General features: G+C 29.5%; 2 protein-coding genes across 9 annotated transcripts in view; both read left to right on the top strand.

Moving 5' to 3' along the window:
- The first annotated feature begins 1,914 nt into the window (after nucleotides 1–1,914).
- LOC123298923 (phosphoglycolate phosphatase 1A, chloroplastic-like) lies at nucleotides 1,915–5,219 on the top strand. Its single transcript, XM_044881023.1, has 5 exons — nucleotides 1,915–2,058; nucleotides 3,513–3,811; nucleotides 4,178–4,391; nucleotides 4,454–4,598; nucleotides 5,045–5,219. The coding sequence occupies exons 1-5, from the start codon at nucleotides 1,959–1,961 to the stop codon at nucleotides 5,217–5,219; spliced, it is 933 nt and encodes a 310-aa protein (XP_044736958.1). The 5' UTR covers nucleotides 1,915–1,958.
- Nucleotides 5,220–5,566: 347 nt separating this feature from the next.
- LOC123299269 (serine/threonine-protein phosphatase 2B catalytic subunit 3-like) overlaps nucleotides 5,567–21,258 on the top strand; it is a 242,977-nt gene continuing 227,285 nt past the window's right edge. For 6 of the 8 annotated variants that reach the window (XM_044881614.1, XM_044881613.1, XM_044881612.1 and 3 more), the window contains exon 1: nucleotides 5,567–5,743. In XM_044881614.1, coding sequence (XP_044737549.1) covers nucleotides 5,695–5,743 — 49 coding nt within the window. In that variant the 5' untranslated portion in view covers nucleotides 5,567–5,694. The remainder of the gene's footprint in view (nucleotides 5,744–21,258) is intronic. The other 2 variants (XM_044881616.1, XM_044881611.1) reach the window with 1 other exon arrangement.

Raw genomic sequence — 21,258 nt, 5'->3', positions numbered from 1 at the left:
CTCTCAAGAAAAAAATAACCCAACTGTTTTAAGTAATTAGCTAATTAGGTACTTGCTTTTGAGCGTGGATTCTGTTAGGACATTAGACGAAAATTAAGAGTAAAATTTTTCGATATATACCATTATGGTTTTTGAAATATTGATGCCTATCCCTCATATAGGGCATTTATGAGAATACATTTAAAGACGATCATAATAAAATGTGATTTTTTGGAAACGTCCTTAATATGTTGTAAAATAAATGGTGGAGACGCAGTTAAATTATATAACATATCAATTTTTACCTTATATTATTCATTTATTTGCGCTTCCACCATATTTTTAATAAACAGCACACTCTTTTTATGAAAGATGTTAAAAAATTAACGCAAGATTTGGATGTTTGTCAATTTGCGTGATAAACCAAAAAATAAAAACAGCTGGCAGTTTATGATTTAATTAATGAGAATGCCAATACACGATTTAAACATAATCCAAAGAAAATGTGACTTTTTGGAAACGTTCGAAGTAAATCACGTTTCGATTAAATGGGGAAACCATCACTTGAAGGTTGAATATGAAGAAAAAACACAATCAAAACATTCAAACACATGATTTGGTAATGATAGAGGTATTAAAAACCAATTTAAAATCTTGGTTTTATGACTCAATTAGCACATGCATATCATTCAAATAATGCATGCGTTAAACACTACGATAAAACCGTTGTTGAGTGTTTATCAAATATCTAGCGAAACTACCTAAAGCTATTTATAAAATTTTTATATCGATTATTTAGGTAATATAAACTATTTTAAATACACTGATTGGCCAAAAAAATTGGATAATCATTAAAGAGAATTGAAAAAAATACACTCACATCAGAAGTCGAATCCAGACCTCATGCATTCTCATGCAAGTGCGTTAGTCAATTTGGTCATACGAGCTCTAGAATCGGCTATTCGCCCCGTGCGTGAGTTTTATTGGAGGCGTTTCCATGGTAACGATACACTACTTTAATTATAGAATAGTATGGATGCATATATAATTGTATAGATTGCATTTATGACTTACATTGAAAATTTAATATTATTGTCTCACAAATTTAAATAAATAATTATGATAATTTAATTTTAATTTGCAATTTGATTTCTTATTTTCACAATTTTTAATGCATTAAGTTTAATTAATTAGTGTTTTACAGTAATTTTAATTTGACATTTCTTATAACATTAACATGTAAAGAACTAAAATTAGTCATAACAGCCTCCTTTATCGAGAAAATTTTTCACTGGAAGCGCTGGCAACGATTTTATTGTCCCTACCATGACTATGCACACAACGAATAGGATTTTTTTGAAGCGATTCTGTCAATATTACCTATTTGTTTAAAACAAATCCAATTGCCATACACTCAACAATATCCTACCGGGTTACCCACCGGAAACCTGCACTTTTGTGTTCAGGAGCATGTTTTCGGTATCATGCAAAAATTAATCATGTTCACGTCAATTAATCATGACGGATTTGGCCGTATCTATAATACAAAGATAGCACTTAATTAAAGCGTGTATTATCATAATTTTTTTTAAATAAATAAATGAATTTATTTAATTTTCAAGACCATTCAGTGTAGATATAAATATTGACGAAGAGGATTAAAATGTGGGGACGTTCAATGAAAATAACAAATGGAATTTTTTTTTTTTTTAGAATGGAAATTTCACGTGTACACTAAAAATAAAAAATTTATTTATTATTAAATGCATTATAATATAATCCCTTATCATAAATTATGACAAATATAGTTTTTACAAAAAAAATGTTTTATATAATTATTATATATTTATATGAACATAAAATGGGAATATTTGAAATTTTATAATAAATATTATAATTAGTTGGCAATTTAGAACCGCAAGTATTGTTTATCAAAATACGATAATCAGTTGTAAAAATTTAATTTAATAATTACAACAATGAGTGAGGAATTAAAGTATAAATTAATAAATCAGTTAACAAATGTGGAAGCATTAGAATTTATCAATTCATTTGATAGTTTTTTATTTGATATGGATGGTAAATATTAATTATACAATTATTTAATTAACATTTTTACCCGACTGCCAAGGGGTGCTTATATTTTTCGCTCATATCTTGTTTGTAAATTTCTTTATTACCTCTTCCAAACGGCTCAATGGATTTCGACAGACAAAGTATCGTTATATACGTTTTAAAAACTCAAGTGTATGAAAAAAATATCGGATTTTCTCCACGAAATGTTAATATAAAAAAGTAGCCAAACCTATCGAGTAGGATATCAAAATAAAGGAAATTAAAAGGGGATTGAAAATACATACACAAGCTATGTGTTTACCCGACTTCCAAGCAAGGGTTATTAAATTTAATTAGGAATAATAAATCCTATGTTCAGTGCGGTATTATTGAATATACGGTGTCATTGAAAAAGTAAAAAATCTATATTATTGAATTTATATTTATTGAAACCCAGTGGTTGTGCTTAAGTTTGAACTCGCTCTAAACTAAAGCACGCCCACTGGGTTTAAATTTGTCATAGGAGCCGAATTTCTAGGCTATTTAACGATCGCTTTCTCCAATTACCAACAGTGGCTATGCCAAACTAGTCTATATTCGGAAGCCTTTTAAAATTATAGTCGGGAAACCTGTTAAAGGTTCTATCAATAAAAATAGAATGTGGTCTTAGTTTAATTTGGAGAATGCCCTAAAATTTTCTGTTCAAATTTCTGAAAAAAGTCTAATGGATTAATTTGATAATAATTTATAGTTCTTTTATCATTCTGATATGAGTTCTTCAAAATGGACTGCTTTTTTCGTTGCGTTTATTTTTATTCATGAAAATCGAATTGTCTGTGACGGGAAAAAGTGAATAAGTACTTCAGGGAAATAGAAGAGAAGACAAAAAGAGAAGCTTATTTAGAATGAGAACTATTCAAAAATATACATCTAGTGGTGTCACTTTTTAACAAGTTTTTTGGAATGCCATTCCAATGTCTAATTATTCTACGTTAAGATCAATTATTAAAGTCTTTCTGTCGAAAGAATGAGTTCCATAAATTTGTTTCAAGGAGCATACATTTAGAAGAAAGTGGAAGGAATTCGGGATGCCCACTTTTGATTCTTTACTCGTCAGTAAAAATTAGGCAAACTTATATTCACAGGCCAGCGGTTTTCAGATGAGAATATAAAACATTTCCACTTTTCCAGCGGGAGATAATAATCTTCACCCAGATTTGTAAAAGTCTTGTCAATTTTTCCTTGCAACTGAATGGTGTTTTTCGAAAATATTTTGGCATGTTAAAAGATTGTATAAGAAACAGGAATGAATGTACCAACCTCTAAATGCCTAAAAAACACACCCTTAGACCCTCGGAGTGTCATAAATCTCTTTAGCCACACCCCTTGTAAACCTACCTCTTTCTACAGGTGGAACTTGCCGTATGTGAATGTATATCGTTAATAGAAGTGTCAAGTAATCATTGAAACATTTACAGGTGTAATTTTTTTATGCAATGATAAAATACACGGTGCAGATACTGCAATTAATGGTTTACGAGCAATTGGGAAAAATATTCATTTTGTTACGAACAATTCAGCATACAATGCCATTGATTTGGCTGAAAAGTTTTCCAGTAATGGTATTAAATGTTACGAAACAGAATTTATAAATACAACGAAAGTTATTGGAGCATACTTAAAACGAATTAATTTCAATAAAAAACTATTTGTACTTGGTTCCCAAAAATCTATTGAATATTTTGAATCATTGGGCTATGAAGTTTATTTGTCAAAAGTATGTATTTATCAAAAATTTAATTTCTTTTAAAAAAGGTATGTTCAGATATAAGATATACTTAGGCAAATTATTTCATCAAATTTGTTGATATTGTACTATTATCATTACTTACCTTACTCTGTATTACAATACAGAATGTCCCATGAGTAACGGACGCCCTTATTGCATCAGATAGAAAACAACTTTGGATGAGTAACGAATAATGCAAGTATTTAAAATAATGAAACATGAAGAAAATAAGAAAGAAAACAAAACTACAGTATTGATATATACAATCAAAGTTTCATTTATGTAAAACAAGTTGCCTAAAAAAAAAAAAAAAAAAAAAAAAAAAAAATAATAATAATTGTATCCTATTTTTAGGAGAATGAAGTAATAAAATCATGGGCTGATTTAAATAAACTTTTGCCTGAATTACACAATACAGATGTAGGAGCAGTTATTGTAGACTTAGATGTAAATATAAATTATGCAAAATTATGTCGAGCTCAATTATTATTATCAAATTCCAATGTATTATTTTTATTTGGATCTGCAGATCCGAAAATTCCAGTTGCAAAGAATGTATCATTTATGGGTATGTTCAAATGGAGAATGTTCTTCATCGAAATATTGAAATTAATTTATATTTATTTTTAGGATTCGATAATTTTTTGGAAATGTTAAAAAAATCAACTGGTCGTGAACCAGTGAAATTTGCAAAACCTTCTGGTGAAATGTCCTCATATGTTATTAATGCTGTGAAAGAATTTAGTCCAGATCGTATACTTTTTATTGGCGATTCGTATGTTACTACTTTTATTTTTTAGCAAACGTATATTATTTATTATATCTCCTTTACGCTTCCTTGAATCAGTATCCTTACATATTATGAAAGGCAACGTCTATTAGCACTCATATCTCGAGTACCAATGGTTCTTAGATCTAGGTTTACATATAAATTTTGGCTACGACAAGTAATTTAGGGTACTTTATGTATCCAGGTCAGGTCTAGCGAGGTCCAGTGACGCTAAGAAGGATCACAGGATGTTAAGAAGGTCCAAGTTGGGCAAGGATAATGTGGGAACAAGGATTTTAATGTTAAATGGTCATTAATTTATATTTTTAAGTTTCTTGAAAAAGTCTTAATTAAATAATAACGAAACGTTGCATTTTAAACAATAGTTTAGTTGTTTTAATAAGGATGTATGTGGTTAATACGGTGTTCACTGAAAAAAAAATTGTTTTCAGGTTGCATACTGATATGTTAACGGCTGCGAAATGTGGATTTAAAAAGTTATTGGTATTGTCTGGAGCAACGAAAATAGAAGAACTTGAAAGATTAAAAAATTTAGAGTGTTATCCAGATTATGTGGCGAACAGTTTAAATGATGTAACTGATTTACTGCATAGAATAAGTAGTTAATATAGACGAAGTCTTATTGTTCAGTATTTTTTAATTTCTTAATTGTAAATTCGTTTGCCGTATTGTTTTTTTAATAAAATATTTCTTTTTAATTCGAGTGTCTCCAGTTTTTGCCTACTCTCCATTTTTTTCGTTCCTTTTCTCGCCGCTATATGCAATTTATTCGTTAGAGATCGAAGAATATATCAAGCCTTCAAACCATAAAATAATTAGGTTTGTTTCTCTACTACAGATGTTATATGTTAATCAGAGATGCCACTACTAGTATTTTATGTTTACAATAATCATCTGTGCTTTTTTACTTGTCGCAATGATTCGACGCGATTAAGGTGCGCGTAACTCGTACAGCTCCTGCCTGGGCCGCGCTAGTTGCTCCATCTTGAGTAGAAAATAGCTTGTGGACAGTGAGAGTGTATAATTGTGGAACTTAAATCCGATGTTTATAGTGTAAAGTGTTAAAAATTATTTTCAAGAAATGTCTTCGAATAATCAAAAGTTGTCGACCACGCAACGTATGATACAAGGTAAAGCACTATAATCAAATCCATCGGACTCGAATTGCATGTTGTTTCGCTGATTTGTGTTGTGTAGTGAATCGCGCATTTTTTTGGTACACTACACGGGGATTGATTTTCCAGGCGCCATGACTATCGATTTCACACACAAAATTATGACAATTTTCATCTAAACACTCAAATTATTATTCATTTTTCCCCCATATACATTCGTTATTCATTGAATCAACGATTATTGGCCATATGAAACATCTGCTACAAATTTTCAATTCAATCCATTTCGAATGTTATTCAAAAATTTCAAAATTCATACAAGTTCAAACGTGTTTTATTATTATAAAAAAAAACTTGCAAAAAATAAATCCACATGTTAAATTATTATCGAATCTACATTAAAAATTCAACAATATTTAAATTAAATTCAAATTTCAAGGTTGTCATTTCGTTATTCGATATGAAATTGTCATTTCGAAGCCGAAGTAGACTTCAATATCAAATGTCAATTTTTCATTTTATGAATTAAAAGTATGATAATAAATAGAACTGTTTTAATAAATCGGTTGCGGACTTTAAAAAAATGTTGTAAATTATTTAAGGGAGCCCTGCGTATAAAAGATCTGACCTAGTTTTATATATTTTGTCAACAATGCGCCCAAGAAACGTAGGTAAAGCTATAGAATTATTTGCAAATAATTAAGATGTTTGCTTTAAAATTATTATTCAAAGTATTGTAATAATATTTTGAAAAAAATGTAATGAATACAATTTTAAGAGGTTATGTCATCTTCTTTGAATAAGTGTCAATAAATTAATTTTATTTAAGTGTCAGTTTAATGACAATTCATTCAGCTCATTAATAATTTGATTTGTTTAATATTCTTTAAAACAACTTTGAAAATTTTCCTTGAAATTTTCATTTTTTATAAATCGCAGCACTGTTAATGGCAATCGTTTTATGTCACCAACGATTTCACAATAATAAAGTTTCATTATAACATCTTTTACATCACAATCTTTTATACTTTTTGATAATCAAAATATACTTTTTAAATTATTAGTAAAAATTAACATTAATTAATTTTAACTTATTTCAATATTCCACATTTCATTCACATGTTCCAAAATGGCCTGTTAACTAAGATTTTATATTTTTGCGGGAAGCCAAACTGACATTATCAGCTGATTTTCGATCATATTCCTTCTACCTGTTTATGTCTTTTTAGTACCCTTATACACCATCGATCTTTATGACAAAAACTCGATGCTTGATCATTGATGTTTATGCCAAAGTTTAAAGATCTCTGCAGCTTACACAATTTAACTAAAATATACTAGAATTATTTGTGAATATAAACAAGTTTTAATATATTTTGTGGATTATTTAATGCTAGTGAATTGAAGCAATTCATTTGTAGAAATGAAAACCTAAATTATCGATTTAATAATCAGTACAAAAACTTTATTTTTTTTTCCATAATATTTATTTTTATTTTATCTTACGGTGTTAAATTTTAAAAGGTATATTTTATTATGTAATAAGGTTAATTTTCTGATGGTTAATTTTGATAAAACACTAGGTATAAATTTTTCACAATACAAAAAAATTAACTGTATATTTATGGGGTCATTTACATTGTAAAAATTTCTGATAAAAAATTGAAAAGATTATACAACAGTATACCAAAAATTTTTGGCACATCAAATAAATTTCATATTGATAAAAATAACGCATAGTTATCCGAATAGACGAACAGTTTTATCTTCACAATAACGTTTTTTTTGTGTGTTAAAAACTGCTTTAAGGATGTTTCCAAAAAAATGAGTCTATGAAATATTTGAGACTAACGTTTCAAATAAATTCTTTAACTAATGAATATTAACTTTCCAAATTAATCTTTAGAAAAATAACCTTGCTACATAATAAAGCATACCTTTTAAAACACTTCAATACACCGTAAAGGTATGGAAAAATTTACCTGCTTAAAATGGGCATTAATGATAATGCATACACACGATTTAAGGACAATAATAAGAAAAAGTGATTTTCTGGGAACATACTTAAGTGCTTAAGATCTGAAATAATGGTTCTTAATCTGAGATTCAAAAAATGTTTTTCAGTTTGACTGAAAGTCAAATCAGTGTATGTATTATAATATGTAGGATCCTTCAAAGAAGTATTGCTTGATTTAAAAGACATATGACATAATCGATTCGAAGAAAATTGTTAATTTTTTAATGAATTTTGTTTAGTTGTGACAAAAATGTCGTGTCGTGGATTTCTAGATAGAACTAGATTGTTTCAGTATTGTTTTCGAAACACATACAAATTTTTCTATTGCCTAAAAACTTAAAATTATATTTTTGGGCCTTAGTTTTTCAGGGAGCTCCATTTCACTGCAACTATTGTGCTAGTGGAAAGTCTAACCTTGTTTGAAAGTTAGTTATGTATTAATAAAACAGTTACGATTTATTTTGTAAATGTGTAGGCGAAAATAGTGATTATGATATCAGTGTTTCTCACGGAAGTATACAAATAAATCGTAATTAAAGTGTGCAAAATTTTGCTATCAAAAGTATTATATGCTATTACTTTAACGACCTTGATTAACATAAAAAATGTAAAATTTTATATTTGAGGTTGAGCGCACGTAAAAATCTATCTCATACGTGTCTAAGTCATACGTGTGAAAGAAATAATTCGTTTTGAAAAAAATCTGACGAAGGAGTTGTTTAAATCTGAATCATTTGGAGTTGTTCAAGAGTAGTCGAAGAAATTTTATGCAGGCAGATTTAAATGCCTCAAGATCTTCAATATGTAGGTTTATTAAGCTAGCCATTCTTCTCATGGAGAAGGCTCTACAGGGTTAAGTAGACCATCGTTCCCCATTTCTCCTGAAAACGTCAGTCCTTGCTCTGGAGGCCTTTTGGAGTCCTTTACTTCTTAGATAAAGCCAGTCAGTTCTTTTGAGGATGGTTTTTCATTTGGGTGTACCGTGCAATTCGTTAGGCCTTTCAAAAAGAGCGATACTCATGTGCCAATTAAGAAGATTAGAATCGAATTTAGAGATAAATATCCGTCCGTGTTATTGAAGACTAAAACCGAGACTTTCAAATGAGACTACCTAAAGCTTTACCTGAAACTTAGATAACTTTTTTTTCTCTTTTAATACGCATTTATTTTATTTTTTGCCTCCAGAAATGGGAGAAATAATTTTTGCATTTTACTAATTTAGGAGAAAAAATTGCAAAACCTTTAATAGCTAGAAAAATTCACGGCTGTATATGGTGCATGTGATTAATTTTGGTATTATTTCGATTTTTCTTCTCATTCGAGAAGAACCGCGCCCGATAAATGCATTTCCATGAAAATTCTATTTTCGTGTTGTTTGTATAAAGCTTCTAGTTTGTATTTAGGACCGTGAACAAAACAGACCAATACTATAGTCAGCCAACCAACCAGCCAGATACATTTTAGTCATAGTGATGATGATATTATCAGATAATTAACATCATTTATCATTATATTGTAATAAATACTATATATATGTAGTATGTGCTAACTGCTAACTGCTAGCATGTAGTATTTAGTTTAGTAACATTAAAAAAATAATAAATATGTATAAAATAAAAAATAAATAAAATAGGATAATGTTAAAATTTATTATTATCAATAATATATTGATGATCATTATAACGATAATGATAATGAGGATAATTATCAGTTTGTATATATCGGAAAAAAATCACTATTTATATTATAAATTGTATCTATGTTGGGGAATTGTTTTGGCTGCCATTATTCTAATTATTTGGTTACTAGGCGAGATTTATCAGACCTAAGTCTTTTGTAAATGAAATATCGTTGTTATAACACAAATTTTAACGGATATTGAAACACAGTTTGCGAAATATGGTGTCTCATCCAAAACTCGATGGCTTATGTTATTTGATAGGCGAGGTATGGAAATTCTAACATTCTAGAAACCTATTTCCACTGATTGGATATCGTAAATGTAATCTGCTAGGGTATATACTCAGAATAGGTAATAGGCTCATTATTGAAAGCAATATGCCTTGTTTACACTAAGCGAATATTCTGAAAAGTGGCCCAGCTGAGTATTCGCGGCCTGGTCCTGTTTAGATGAAGTGACTGTAGTGTATGTCGGCAATAGGCAACGCAGAATGCTCTGGGCTGTCGGCAGGACTTTTCTCATGGTAAATTGATTCAAAGTTTCGATCCCTAATATTGATGAGCATCAAGATCAAATTAAGGCTAATTTGACTGTCTTTGTCTTACACACTTAGACTTGAACTTTGCTCTGTGTTTTACACTTGAGTCATTTTGTAATTACCTGCTTCTGTCTAGCATACTTGGTGTTGCACTTTGAGCTTCCTCTTACACACATGCAAGACCAAGACCAATGAGCTAAGCAAAGATGTTAAACTCTTTACACTAAATTCGTTAAATAAAGGTTGTCAAATATAGTTTTAATCTGGTATCTTTCTCCCCAAAAATAATTCCAAAAATTCCAGCTCTATGTAGATTACTACATTGTAAGTGCAATCATTTCCTTACTGTGAAATTGTCAAAAGTACAGAACATGCCTGTGTTGAATAGTCTTAGCCAAGAGTCATGAATAGAGAAAAATAAACTCCACTAGCGTATCTTCTTAACAAGATATTGACCAGACCATCCAGATAGTCATTTCATCCACGCTGTTTTGCAGTTTAAGATTTTCGCAGATTTTGAAGGGTTCATTTAAATAAATGAACATTTCATGTATAATTTGGAAAGCAAATATTGATTTTGAGGTTTTTAAAGGACATTAGCTTATATTTGTTTTCCCTAAAATTGTATATTATGTGTTTGTTGTAATCAAGGTAAAATGTTTGTTACCAAAGCACTGACATACACACTGTCCCACTCCAACCCGAGTGAGTGACTATAAACAGAATAAATAATTATTATTAACTAATATAAACAGTTTTAATGGGTCTTTCAACATTCGAGGTCTATTTAACTAAAATAACATAATAATCAACGTACAGAATATTGCAAAAATATATTTTACAAATTTTCTAGATGACATAATTAGAAAACTGGGATAAAATGAAGTTTCTATCAAAATAAGTAACAAAAAATATTTTGAAAAATATTTGCGATTATTCTTGGTTCTTGAGAATCTTTTACAAGACCACTAGTTGAAGCTACCTGCAAATTTTCAACTCTCTATTTTTTGTATAGTTTTGGAGAAATTGGAGACCAAATTTTTGTCCTAATTGGTGCCCTCACGGGTAAACAGTGATGTTTACAAAAAAATATTTAAAACAAAAGTTTTTAGATAGATTAGATAGAATAAACTTTTGTTCTATCTCTAACAGTTTACAAGATGGGCCCTACGAACCCAAAACCCAATTGATCTATGTTGCTCATTCACGAAATCAAACTTCTTGAGCAGGGTTTAAAAATTGCTTCTTTGTGAGTTATCGTGCCGATTTTAAGAATACCTATACCAAAATTCTGTTAATATTATCAACATTTCTAAGCGTTACAAACTTGGAGCTACAATTAGTTTACGTATTTATAATTCATATATAATAATAATATTAATGATTTGGCATAGGCCTCCTCCAACCATCTTCACTGTATTCTGTCTACGACAACCTTTGTCCAGTAAGGTTTCAAAGTGAGGCGTATTTCATCTTCCCATCTTCTTTTTGGGCGACCATTTCTTCTTTTACTGTCTCTTGGATACTATAAAGTAACCTGTTTGCTTCTAAAGATGCTTTTTAGCACAGCATTTAATAGTTTGGGAGAAAAAGGGTCTCCTTGTCTTAAACGTTTTTCTATAGGAATTTCATTTATAGCAGAGTTTAGAGCCTAAATGGCCGAGCGGTCTAAGGCGTTTGTCTTTGTCTGTTTGTCCTTTTAGCCTTAGGTTGCGGGTTCGAATCCAGGCAGCGGCAGTGTGAACAATTTATAATTAATGGGAGTACAGAATTGATCACATTGTCGTCGCTTGGATAAGAACGAAGTAACCGACTCCACCCACATCAAAATGTAATTGTAAATATGTTTGTAATTAAATAAATAAAGATTAACAAATAATGATGTGGGTGGCCTTTGTTATAGGCGTATATGTCAGAGAAACGGAGGTTCAACGCCATTATTATTATTATTATTATATATAACAGAGTATAAAAAGTCTCTTATGTATCGATTGGTCGTCAGACAGTATTTAAATTTCTTGATGAATATCAGTTTTTTCAGGCTACTATCGCTACGGTAGGACCATTTCAGAATCAATGTTATGGGCTCTAATTTTTGAAATACATTGCCCAAATTTCATCTGTTCTGAACGACATATAAAATAGTCATTGATATTTATATACTTAATACCCTACCAAACCTAAAGTAATTGGTACTTTTCGTTAGTAGGTATAGTGAATAAATGAAAAACCTTTTTAGGAATATATTTATAAGTATACGTTGTTAGTTTGTTCTAAGGTTCAATTTTATATATTATAAGGTTTATGCGTGTAAATAAGGTTTTATTATACAACAAAATAAAATGAGAGAAGATTATTATTTAAATATTGATCAAATGTATAATATAATATAATATGTATGCGTACGTCATCAACAAGGGCATAGAATAAAATTAAGATATTTAAGGGATGCGTATACTAAGATGACAAACCTAAATAAATCTTATAATATATAGACAATTCTTGATTTTGGTAAAACCTTTAATTATGAATAATTTATTCAATTCATATATCTGGGGTCAGATGTAATATTGGGCGGTTATTTCACAATCAATATAAACCTGCGAAGCTATTTTTAAAATTGTGTCTATAGAGCGAAGAAAAATATAGCAAGATTGGAGATGAAGTTTACATCTCAGCTTGAAGTTCAACTTGCAGAGAAGTTAAGTAGGTCGCTATGTATAATCTAAGCCTGGCGGGAAGCCTGACATCCAAGTTTTGATCAAGTTATTGTGCCATGTTTGAAATCATTCGTTAAGAAGTTCGTGATTTGTAATTCAGATTTTGTCGAAGGCCTGACATTCAAGTTTGGATCCAGTCATTATGCCAAACTTGAACGTTAAATCGTTGACGTTTCGCCCGAGCTAGAAGAAATTTTGGTCCAGTTGTTAGTTCTTATATAGGCAACAACTCCTTTAGAGGGCTTTTATTTTTGAGATCTGGTAGAATTTTGGTTGCGCCTCAACTATAAAATTGAGAACGAATATTCAAATAAAATGGTAATTGAATAAAAAATACTAAAACCTCTTTATCATAAACTCGAAAGAACGATATGTTCGTTGCCCGTCAAAATTTTCTAGGCTATCTTAAGAAGGAGTACACCTTGAAAAATATGTCGAAAATTTTCAGCGTTCTGAATGTACTGTTCTATACCATGCCTGATTCTAAACCTATTTTAAGAAAATATTATATTTGTACGGCATATATTTGACTCCAATCAGTTTAAAACGAAATTAATTACTAAAACTATAATTAGTAAAACTATAATGTGTGTGATTTTGAAAACATTGTACAATAAAAAGAAATTTCATCAGTACCTATATTAACTACAATAATAATACAAAATCGCACAATAATCTGCGAAATCATGTGTACCTAATTAAAAATTTAATTGAATGTAAAAACACAAATCAATTTGATTGGTTTTACAACTATAAACTTTTCAGCTAGAATTTTTTGAAATGGGGTAAATGACCAAATCAATCTTTAAAACGGAAACAATAACACTATTATTTTATATTGAACTATATTATTAACTATAGAGTATCGAATTTGTGTGGTACATGGTCGATTCGAAGTAAATATTTTCTATATGCAAATATTTTAATTATTTTCAAATATAAAGGTCTTTCATTAAGATTGATAAATTTTTTCAAATTTGAACAGAAAATAAACAACCGAACGTATCAATGTATATTGTGTTTTGTTTTTGTTTTTTGAAGCTGGGATATTTTTGTTGGGAAGATAACAATCCTTAAACGAGACTTCATTCGAATTTCTGTATTGAAAAAATTTTGTTTTTTTTTTTGTTTCGTTTGAAAGGTAAATTAATGGAGTGTTCTATATATGTTTCAAATGCGAGTTAGGTGTCTTTGAATTTATTTAATCAAGTTATAGAATTCATATAGTTGAAAAATTTTGACATTTAAATTCAGATTTGCAAAAAAACCGGAAAACATAAATTTCATTACCTGAGCTATCATATATAAAGCAAAATTTAATTTGTTATGGTGTGCTATTTTTGCTTTATTCAAATTTAATAAAAGTATCACTCGTGTTGAAAAACCCTATTCATGAATTGATTGTTTTACTATCGAAAATATTTCTATTTGTTTATTGTGCCAAAATTTATTTACAATTGAATAAAATATATCTATTACAATGAAAATTTTACCTAGTATCAAACTAGGTCCAATCTGATGTCAGAACATGATGTGATTCATCAAACTCTGCAACTTTTGTTTGAGTTATTTTTTTTTAAAATGGTTAACTAAAAAAGAAGCTATTAGCCATAATTGATTAAAATGGTCCATCATACTGTATCCATCCATCCATCGCATCATAATCAGTTTTGATTAATTACAAAATAGATTAAAGTATTTTCTCATAATTAATAATTTTAATAAAAATTGTATGTAATTGATCATTTTATTAATTCCGGTTACATTTTTATTAATATTTATATAAAAAAAACCTGAACAAATTTAATTTTTATAACGAAGTAGTTTTTATCATTAAGATGACAAGACATTATTTAATTTATAAAATTGCAATCTAAAATATACAGTAAGTTTAATGTAAAATACGATCGTTTTTGTTATAATTATAAATGGGAAATAACGCAAGTTACGTAGTCAAAGATACAGGACACACCAAATCTGAAGAAAAGCCTGGCGTGTTGGATTTACTTCTTTAGTTTTTATTATTGGCTTACTTTGTCCTATTAACGGAAAAGCTTGCAGAAAGAGCAACACAAGCAAAAGAAAGAAACAAATATAGTTTGAATTTACCGTTTAATGTCTTTTAACCTATTGTCAGCGAGAGTTGACTTCAAAACCATCTTGTAAAGGTCTTATTCACGGAAAAAGTGCATGATAATAGAAAATACATTAAAAATTCAATGGATCAGTCACGCCAACAAAGATTTAAGGATGCACGGAGTGCCAGAGCATTTTTGGTTAAAAGGATGATTTTTTTGCTTATGAAGTTGGGATCAAACTTGGAAATAAGGTAATAATAATTTCAACCACAAGGCTAAACTTGCCTTGGCGTTCGAACTATATCTTTAATGTAAAAACATGCGGTATATTTTTTATAATTGAAGTATATTTGATGTATATGAATTTGGTGCACTTTGAAAAATCAAACCAATCAATTATACGTACAATAACCATTAATCATTTTATTTAAACATCTGATATCTATTCAGTATTCAGTATTCAGTATTCAGTATTATTGCAGTCAATAGTTTATATAGTTGGGTGTTTCACCGATTACACTGCATGTCAGTGTTAACTTGATCTATCTAACTCAATGTAGATTGACTCTTGCTACTGGTATTTGTAACATCACTGCAATACTACACGGTGTTACATTTAAAGGTTCTAATTTATAAAATTTAAAATGTAGATTTGAGGTTCATCGGACATTAGCCTATCAAAACTCTATATCCCGAACATCGTTCGATAATCTTAAGTCGCGTGATGAGATAGATATTCTCATAATTTCTGAGTGACTAGAAAAAAAAATTTTTTTTGAACTGTAGATAGGTTGAAAAATTCATATTTCGAAAATAGATATGAAGATAGAAAAAGTTTAAACCCTATTAAATTCGTAAATTTAAAAAAAAAAACCTGAAGGTTAATTAAATTTCACAGTCTAATATTTTCCTGTGATCCAACAACTTTTTCCTACGCGCTACTTTTTGATTTGTCTTCGAATAAACAAATAACGATCGCGAAAAGTTAAAGATCAAATTAAAAGTTAAAATGAAGCACCGTGTATATGATATAGACGCGCGCCAGGATATAATATTCTATTCAATAATATAATAACAACGCGCCACGCTATATAAATTACTCACCCAGGGGGTAGTGCGGGAAGGGGGCGTTAGTTAGCTAGTTAGCTTGTTAATTAATAGGGAACGTATATATTATAATCAAAAGCAAATGATTTTATACAATATTATTACCATTTCTAGACTATCCTTAATTCACCAGAAAACCATTTTCATCGAAGAATCAAAATGTACAAACTGTTATGCTTCTTTGTTTTGTATGCTGTAAAATAAATTATTTGAAGATAATAATGTTTGTTTCACTACCAGTAATTATTTAAATGGGTTAATTTACTTTTGATATATTTTCAATTTTGTGCTTTATGTTCAAGCAAATTATTGTTTACTGTTCGGGGAATACATTAATTGTTTAAATTCGGGGTGATTCAATGAGTGTTTAAATGATCAATTATGGAGAATATTAGTGATAGACATATATTTTTGATTTAAACGCAAAGAGATAATTAAATGAATGCATTATGCGGTGTATCAATTATTATACAAGTTCCTTTCATATTAAGACTGCCATACTTTTAAAGACTACTATATTAACTTATAAGATCCTACCATATTAACTTCAAAAGTCATTTCAGGTAATTATCAAGTCGGCGATGAATTAATAGGCATCCGGAAGCACTCCGTGAAATGTAAGCTGCTCTTGAATTAGGAAATCTTTAAGGAGGACCAATCTTAAATGGAGGGAAGAACGAACTTGTGGTATTGTAAGACAGATATGGTCGAAGTACAATTGTAGGCGTTCCAGGAATCTTATCCTGTTTCAAAGGGCGAACGTTATATAAGCTCAGTCGTTGCAGCTGTTGAAAGAGGACACTGGCTAGGTGCCAGACACGGTAAACGAATAAGCCTAGCAGTGACCTGTACAGTGAAGAAGTGGAGGAAACCATGTCTCATCTTTTCTGTCCAGATGTTGCCTTGACGAGATGGACTTACTTGAGGCAGCCTTTCTTTGAGGACCTCTCAAATCTGAAGTTTGTTAACGTCAAAGCATCTTCCATTGGCTTAATCAACATGTCGTTACAATGAACTTAACCCTTAAAAATTTCTGGAGCCATCACAGCTTATTGAATGTGGTTTTTTTTTATACCTCAAGCCATATGCGGTCCAAAGAAACTTTTTTTTGACTATGTATATATCTGTCGCCAAATTTTGAATTGAGGTCATATTCATACGGTTTGTTGCGATTCGAAATTAAAACAGAACAAAATTTTTATTAATTATTATTATTATTATTTTTTTTGTTAATTTGTTCAATAATTGTCTATATGGGTCATTCAATAAAAGAACTTTGGGAAAATAAAATAATATTGTCATTAGTATTCAATTGAAACATTTGCAACTTCCATTTTCAAAATAATCACTCATTGTATGTTTAAAAAAATAAAAATAAAACAACAGTTAAACCAGATTAATCCCAATGGAATTGAGAAACTCTCAATTGAAATTCATTAGCAAATATTTTCATCATCATAGAAAATACAAATAATTTTTTTATTTATACAAAGCATAAACACACACACACACATTCAGGCTGCTTCGCGTCGTTCGCTTACGCTTCATTGTGTAAAATTTTTATTATAATAGATGTTGTAGGTTGTATAATGTGGAAAATGCTATTTTAAAAATAGAAAAATGTGTTGGATTTTAAAATATTTAGTTTTTTTTTTTGTGTTGTGATTTGTTTATGAAAAAAGAAAAACGAAACATGTGATTTTTTAGAGAGAAAAATTTGAACTATTCACAAAAAAATTTCTTATTTTTTGTATTGACTTGTTGGGATTAAAATTAACGCCTCCTTAATGAAGAAAAGTCTTTTGAAATAATATTAAAATTACCAAATAAATTTTCAAAATAACTATTTTTGAAGTAATTTTGTCCTTGACAAGACGATAAAGAGACGGATTATTGCGATTTCCATTTAAGAATGTTGTCAACAAGCCGTTGGTAGGGTCTGGTGCGACCCTTGAAGTCCACACAAATAACTTCCCAGCATAAAATATAGTTATAAGAAAAAAAATAATACAAACTCGACCTACTAGAAATGACTCGACCGAATGCAATTCATCGTCACTTCAACGATGTCGATCGTGCTATTACGATGCCGAAAAAAATGACAATGGACATACGTACGTTCAAGTGCAAACCTTCATGAGTTTAATAGGGGCCATCATGTTCTTACATCAGATGGGACCTAGTTCTCGGGGTTGCTTTAATAGTCAGTTTAGATCCTAAAAAGTAAGACATAGAATTTAGAACGTTTAAATTAGAAAATTGATCCTCATTATAAAATTAACTTAAAAATATGTTATTATTGCATTTAAAAGAAAGAGAATACGCTATCTTAGAAAAAAATTTAGACAAAATTTTTCAAGGAAAATATGGGTCTTTCGTCTGTGTTAATAAATTTCAAGCCCAGGTAAATTTTCAAGATCATAGGTCAAATGATCTTGAAACTATAATTTGAGGTCAAAATCATGTACACAGGTGAATGTCTATTGCCTCTGGCAACTTTTGGCTAAAACATGTTTCTATATAAGCTTACAAAAAATCATCAATTTATTTCCTTAGCTTCATGACTTTTCTAAATCGCTTTACACATCGAAAGAAAAACTGAACCTTTGTGTTCTGAACTTTTGCAATTTTCAACCCAAACAACTTAATTTAAAAAAAAAGAAAATTCAAATAAATAAAATAAAAATAAAAACTCTTTTACAAAATTGAATAAAACTGTCCCACAAATACCCCTAACCTCGAAAATACTTATTCTATGTTCTAAGTAAAAATGTAACAAGGAAACAATAGATAAACGAAAAAGTATTATACATATAATATATATATTCCCCTCAATTTACTTACAGGAGTAAAATGTGAGTGGAAGTAGTTTCCTCTCAAAAGATCAATAACAAGGAAATTGGTCAAGTAAATAATATATAAAATGACAAATATTCAATACAAAAGAAAATGGGGTTTTTCTCTTTTTATTTTCTTTTATGTTTTTTTACTTTTTTTTTTTTTATCTATGTTGTTGGTGAAAAAAAGATGAAGTAAAAACACAACATTACATACAGACAGTAGAAAGATAGACACAAACAAAACCAATTTATCATGAGAGAAAGAGTAATAGTCGATGGTTGAGAATAAAAACATTAATTTATTATCAAAATTTATATTCTCTTTTGGAAATCATTTTTCTGCTCAGTCATTATATCCTGTATATTTGAAATATATATATCAAGGTATACTAAGTTTAGTTCCAAGTTTGTAACGCTTAAAAATATTGATGCCACGAACAAAATTTTGGTAAAAGTGTTCATAAAATCACCTAATTAGGCCATTTCCGTTTGTCCGTCCATCTTTCTGTCGGTACGCTAACTGAAAAACGAAAAGATATATGAAATTTTTACAGCGTACTCAGAATGTAAAAAAGTGAGATTGAGTTCGTAAATGAGCAACCATAGGTCAAGGTCTTGGATACGTATGACCCATCTGGTAGACCGTACGAGATAGTGGAGACCGTATAAGCTCAAATGGAAAGAAATATTCCTAATAAAAAAAAAACAACCTTTGTTTTAAAACATTTTCGTAAACATCGTTTACCCGTGAGATCGCAAATTAGGGGAAACCTTTGATGTCTTTTTTCTCCAAAACCATAAAAGATTGGTGATCTTGTAAAATATTCTCGAAAGATGAAAAAAATTATAGAAAATTCTTTTGAAATTTCCGGCAGCCGAAAGGCTGTAAAGGCTTTCTAAACAGAGTATTACAACAATTAACTCAGTCCATTTTTTATGATGATTTATAAGATTTTTTGGAAATGGAAATATGTATATTCGAAATTTGTAAAAATTCAGAATTGATAAGAAAATAGACTCATATAGTTTCAGATGATGCAGAAGAAATTAGAATCGTGCTATGGCGTATTATAAGACTTAATACAAGTAAAATTAATTATGATGCCAACGATATGTCAGAAAATTTAATCTCTTTTTCCATACCATTGTGCTTAAAAAATGAATTTGGAATTTCAAAAATTTAAAAGTATTATACGAAAATTAACTCAGGAATTATAATTTTTTTTCTTTTCTAATGGTTGGTGTTCGCCAGGATTAGTATAATATTTGTTGAATAGAACATAATTTCTCACTACGAGGTAATAAAGAATCTTTCTGTGTCCATAAATCTCCTTTTATCTTCTTTTACATAACAAAGTACTTTTGGAATATGGTCCCGAGCCAAAATGTGCTTTAGCTAGGTTTTAATCTATTCCAGAAAAACAAGAATTTTTTTCTTTTTTATTTAACCTTGATAAACGTATTCTCAATACTCGTGATTCCTTTTGAAATTCCCAAAGGAATCGTGGACTATAAAAACTATATCTATTAGAAATAAGCTTTCGTCAATATTTAACCTTTTCGAAGTTTATCACCCGAATAAAGCCTGGGGTGTTTTAAGAGAATTTAGAATAAGATAAAATGAAATTATCACACTTTGTATACATGTTGTATCTCTTAGAATTGTTCATAGAAAATATTTTGGAAAGTAACGAAAAAGCTTATATCGAAATAGCTCTTATATGTTATTCCTAGCCTTCAGTTTTCTGCTTCCGAGGAAGTTTTAGATATAGGAGGTGGAAAACAATGATCCTTGTGAGGTAATCAAGGAAAATAATATTATAATCTAGCAGATATCCGCCTGCTTTGTTGAGCAATTTAATTTTTAAAAACAAAGACTACCATGTTATAGCCCTCACTTTCTTTGGTCTCACTTATCCTACCTTTTGCTCACAATTTTATTTGCGTTGATCCGCCAGTCAGTCATTCAATAGTTCAGGACAAAGCATTTTATTTGTATAGACTGGTTTTTGTTCAAGGCCAAAATATATTCTGGGTCTTTGGGATTTAATTCTAAAATTATTCTTCATCGATATCTTATATTCTGGGTTTCAGTTTTATCTCCGAATTTGAAGTTGTGAAATCTAAGTGAATATTTTTTATCAGAATATGATGCAAATACAGAATATCTGCATTTTTCGAATAAGGTCTGCCACCTCTCCAGATTTGATTAAGAGACTTTAGAAATCGTGTAGTTTCATACTACCAAAAACAACATAAATCCTCCAGAGTTCGGTAAAAACGAAGTTTTTTTAGGAAAATATTGAAAAACTGGGTATACAAATATCGAAAATGTCGTATTGATATAATTAGATCATTTTACATTCTTCCAAGTTTTTGATTTATCTCCTGACTTGGAAAATTCAGGACATTTATTAGGTTATTCAGGTTCTAATATAAATGCATTCCTATCACAAGTATTTTGTAAGTGTATAAACAAAATTGGTAAAATACATTCTGTATAGTTCGTTATCTTTGTAAATTGTTGAGAACTACTGAATGAAATGATT

This window comes from Chrysoperla carnea, chromosome 4 (assembly GCF_905475395.1).
Source record: "Chrysoperla carnea chromosome 4, inChrCarn1.1, whole genome shotgun sequence".
NCBI classification, from domain to species: domain Eukaryota; kingdom Metazoa; phylum Arthropoda; class Insecta; order Neuroptera; family Chrysopidae; genus Chrysoperla; species Chrysoperla carnea.
This window is presented reverse-complemented; position numbering and strand designations above follow the sequence as displayed.

What these genes read in the sequence shown, in the direction of transcription:
- LOC123298923 (XM_044881023.1), top strand. Translation starts at nt 1,959, where the DNA reads ATGAGTGAGGAATTAAAGTATAAATTAATAAATCAGTTAACAAATGTG. An exon ending in TTTTTTATTTGATATGGATG is followed by an intron (nt 2,059 to 3,512) that starts GTAAATATTAAT and finishes AAACATTTACAG; the next exon opens with GTGTAATTTTTTTATGCAAT. An exon ending in ATACTTTTTATTGGCGATTC is followed by an intron (nt 4,599 to 5,044) that starts GTATGTTACTAC and finishes AATTGTTTTCAG; the next exon opens with GTTGCATACTGATATGTTAA.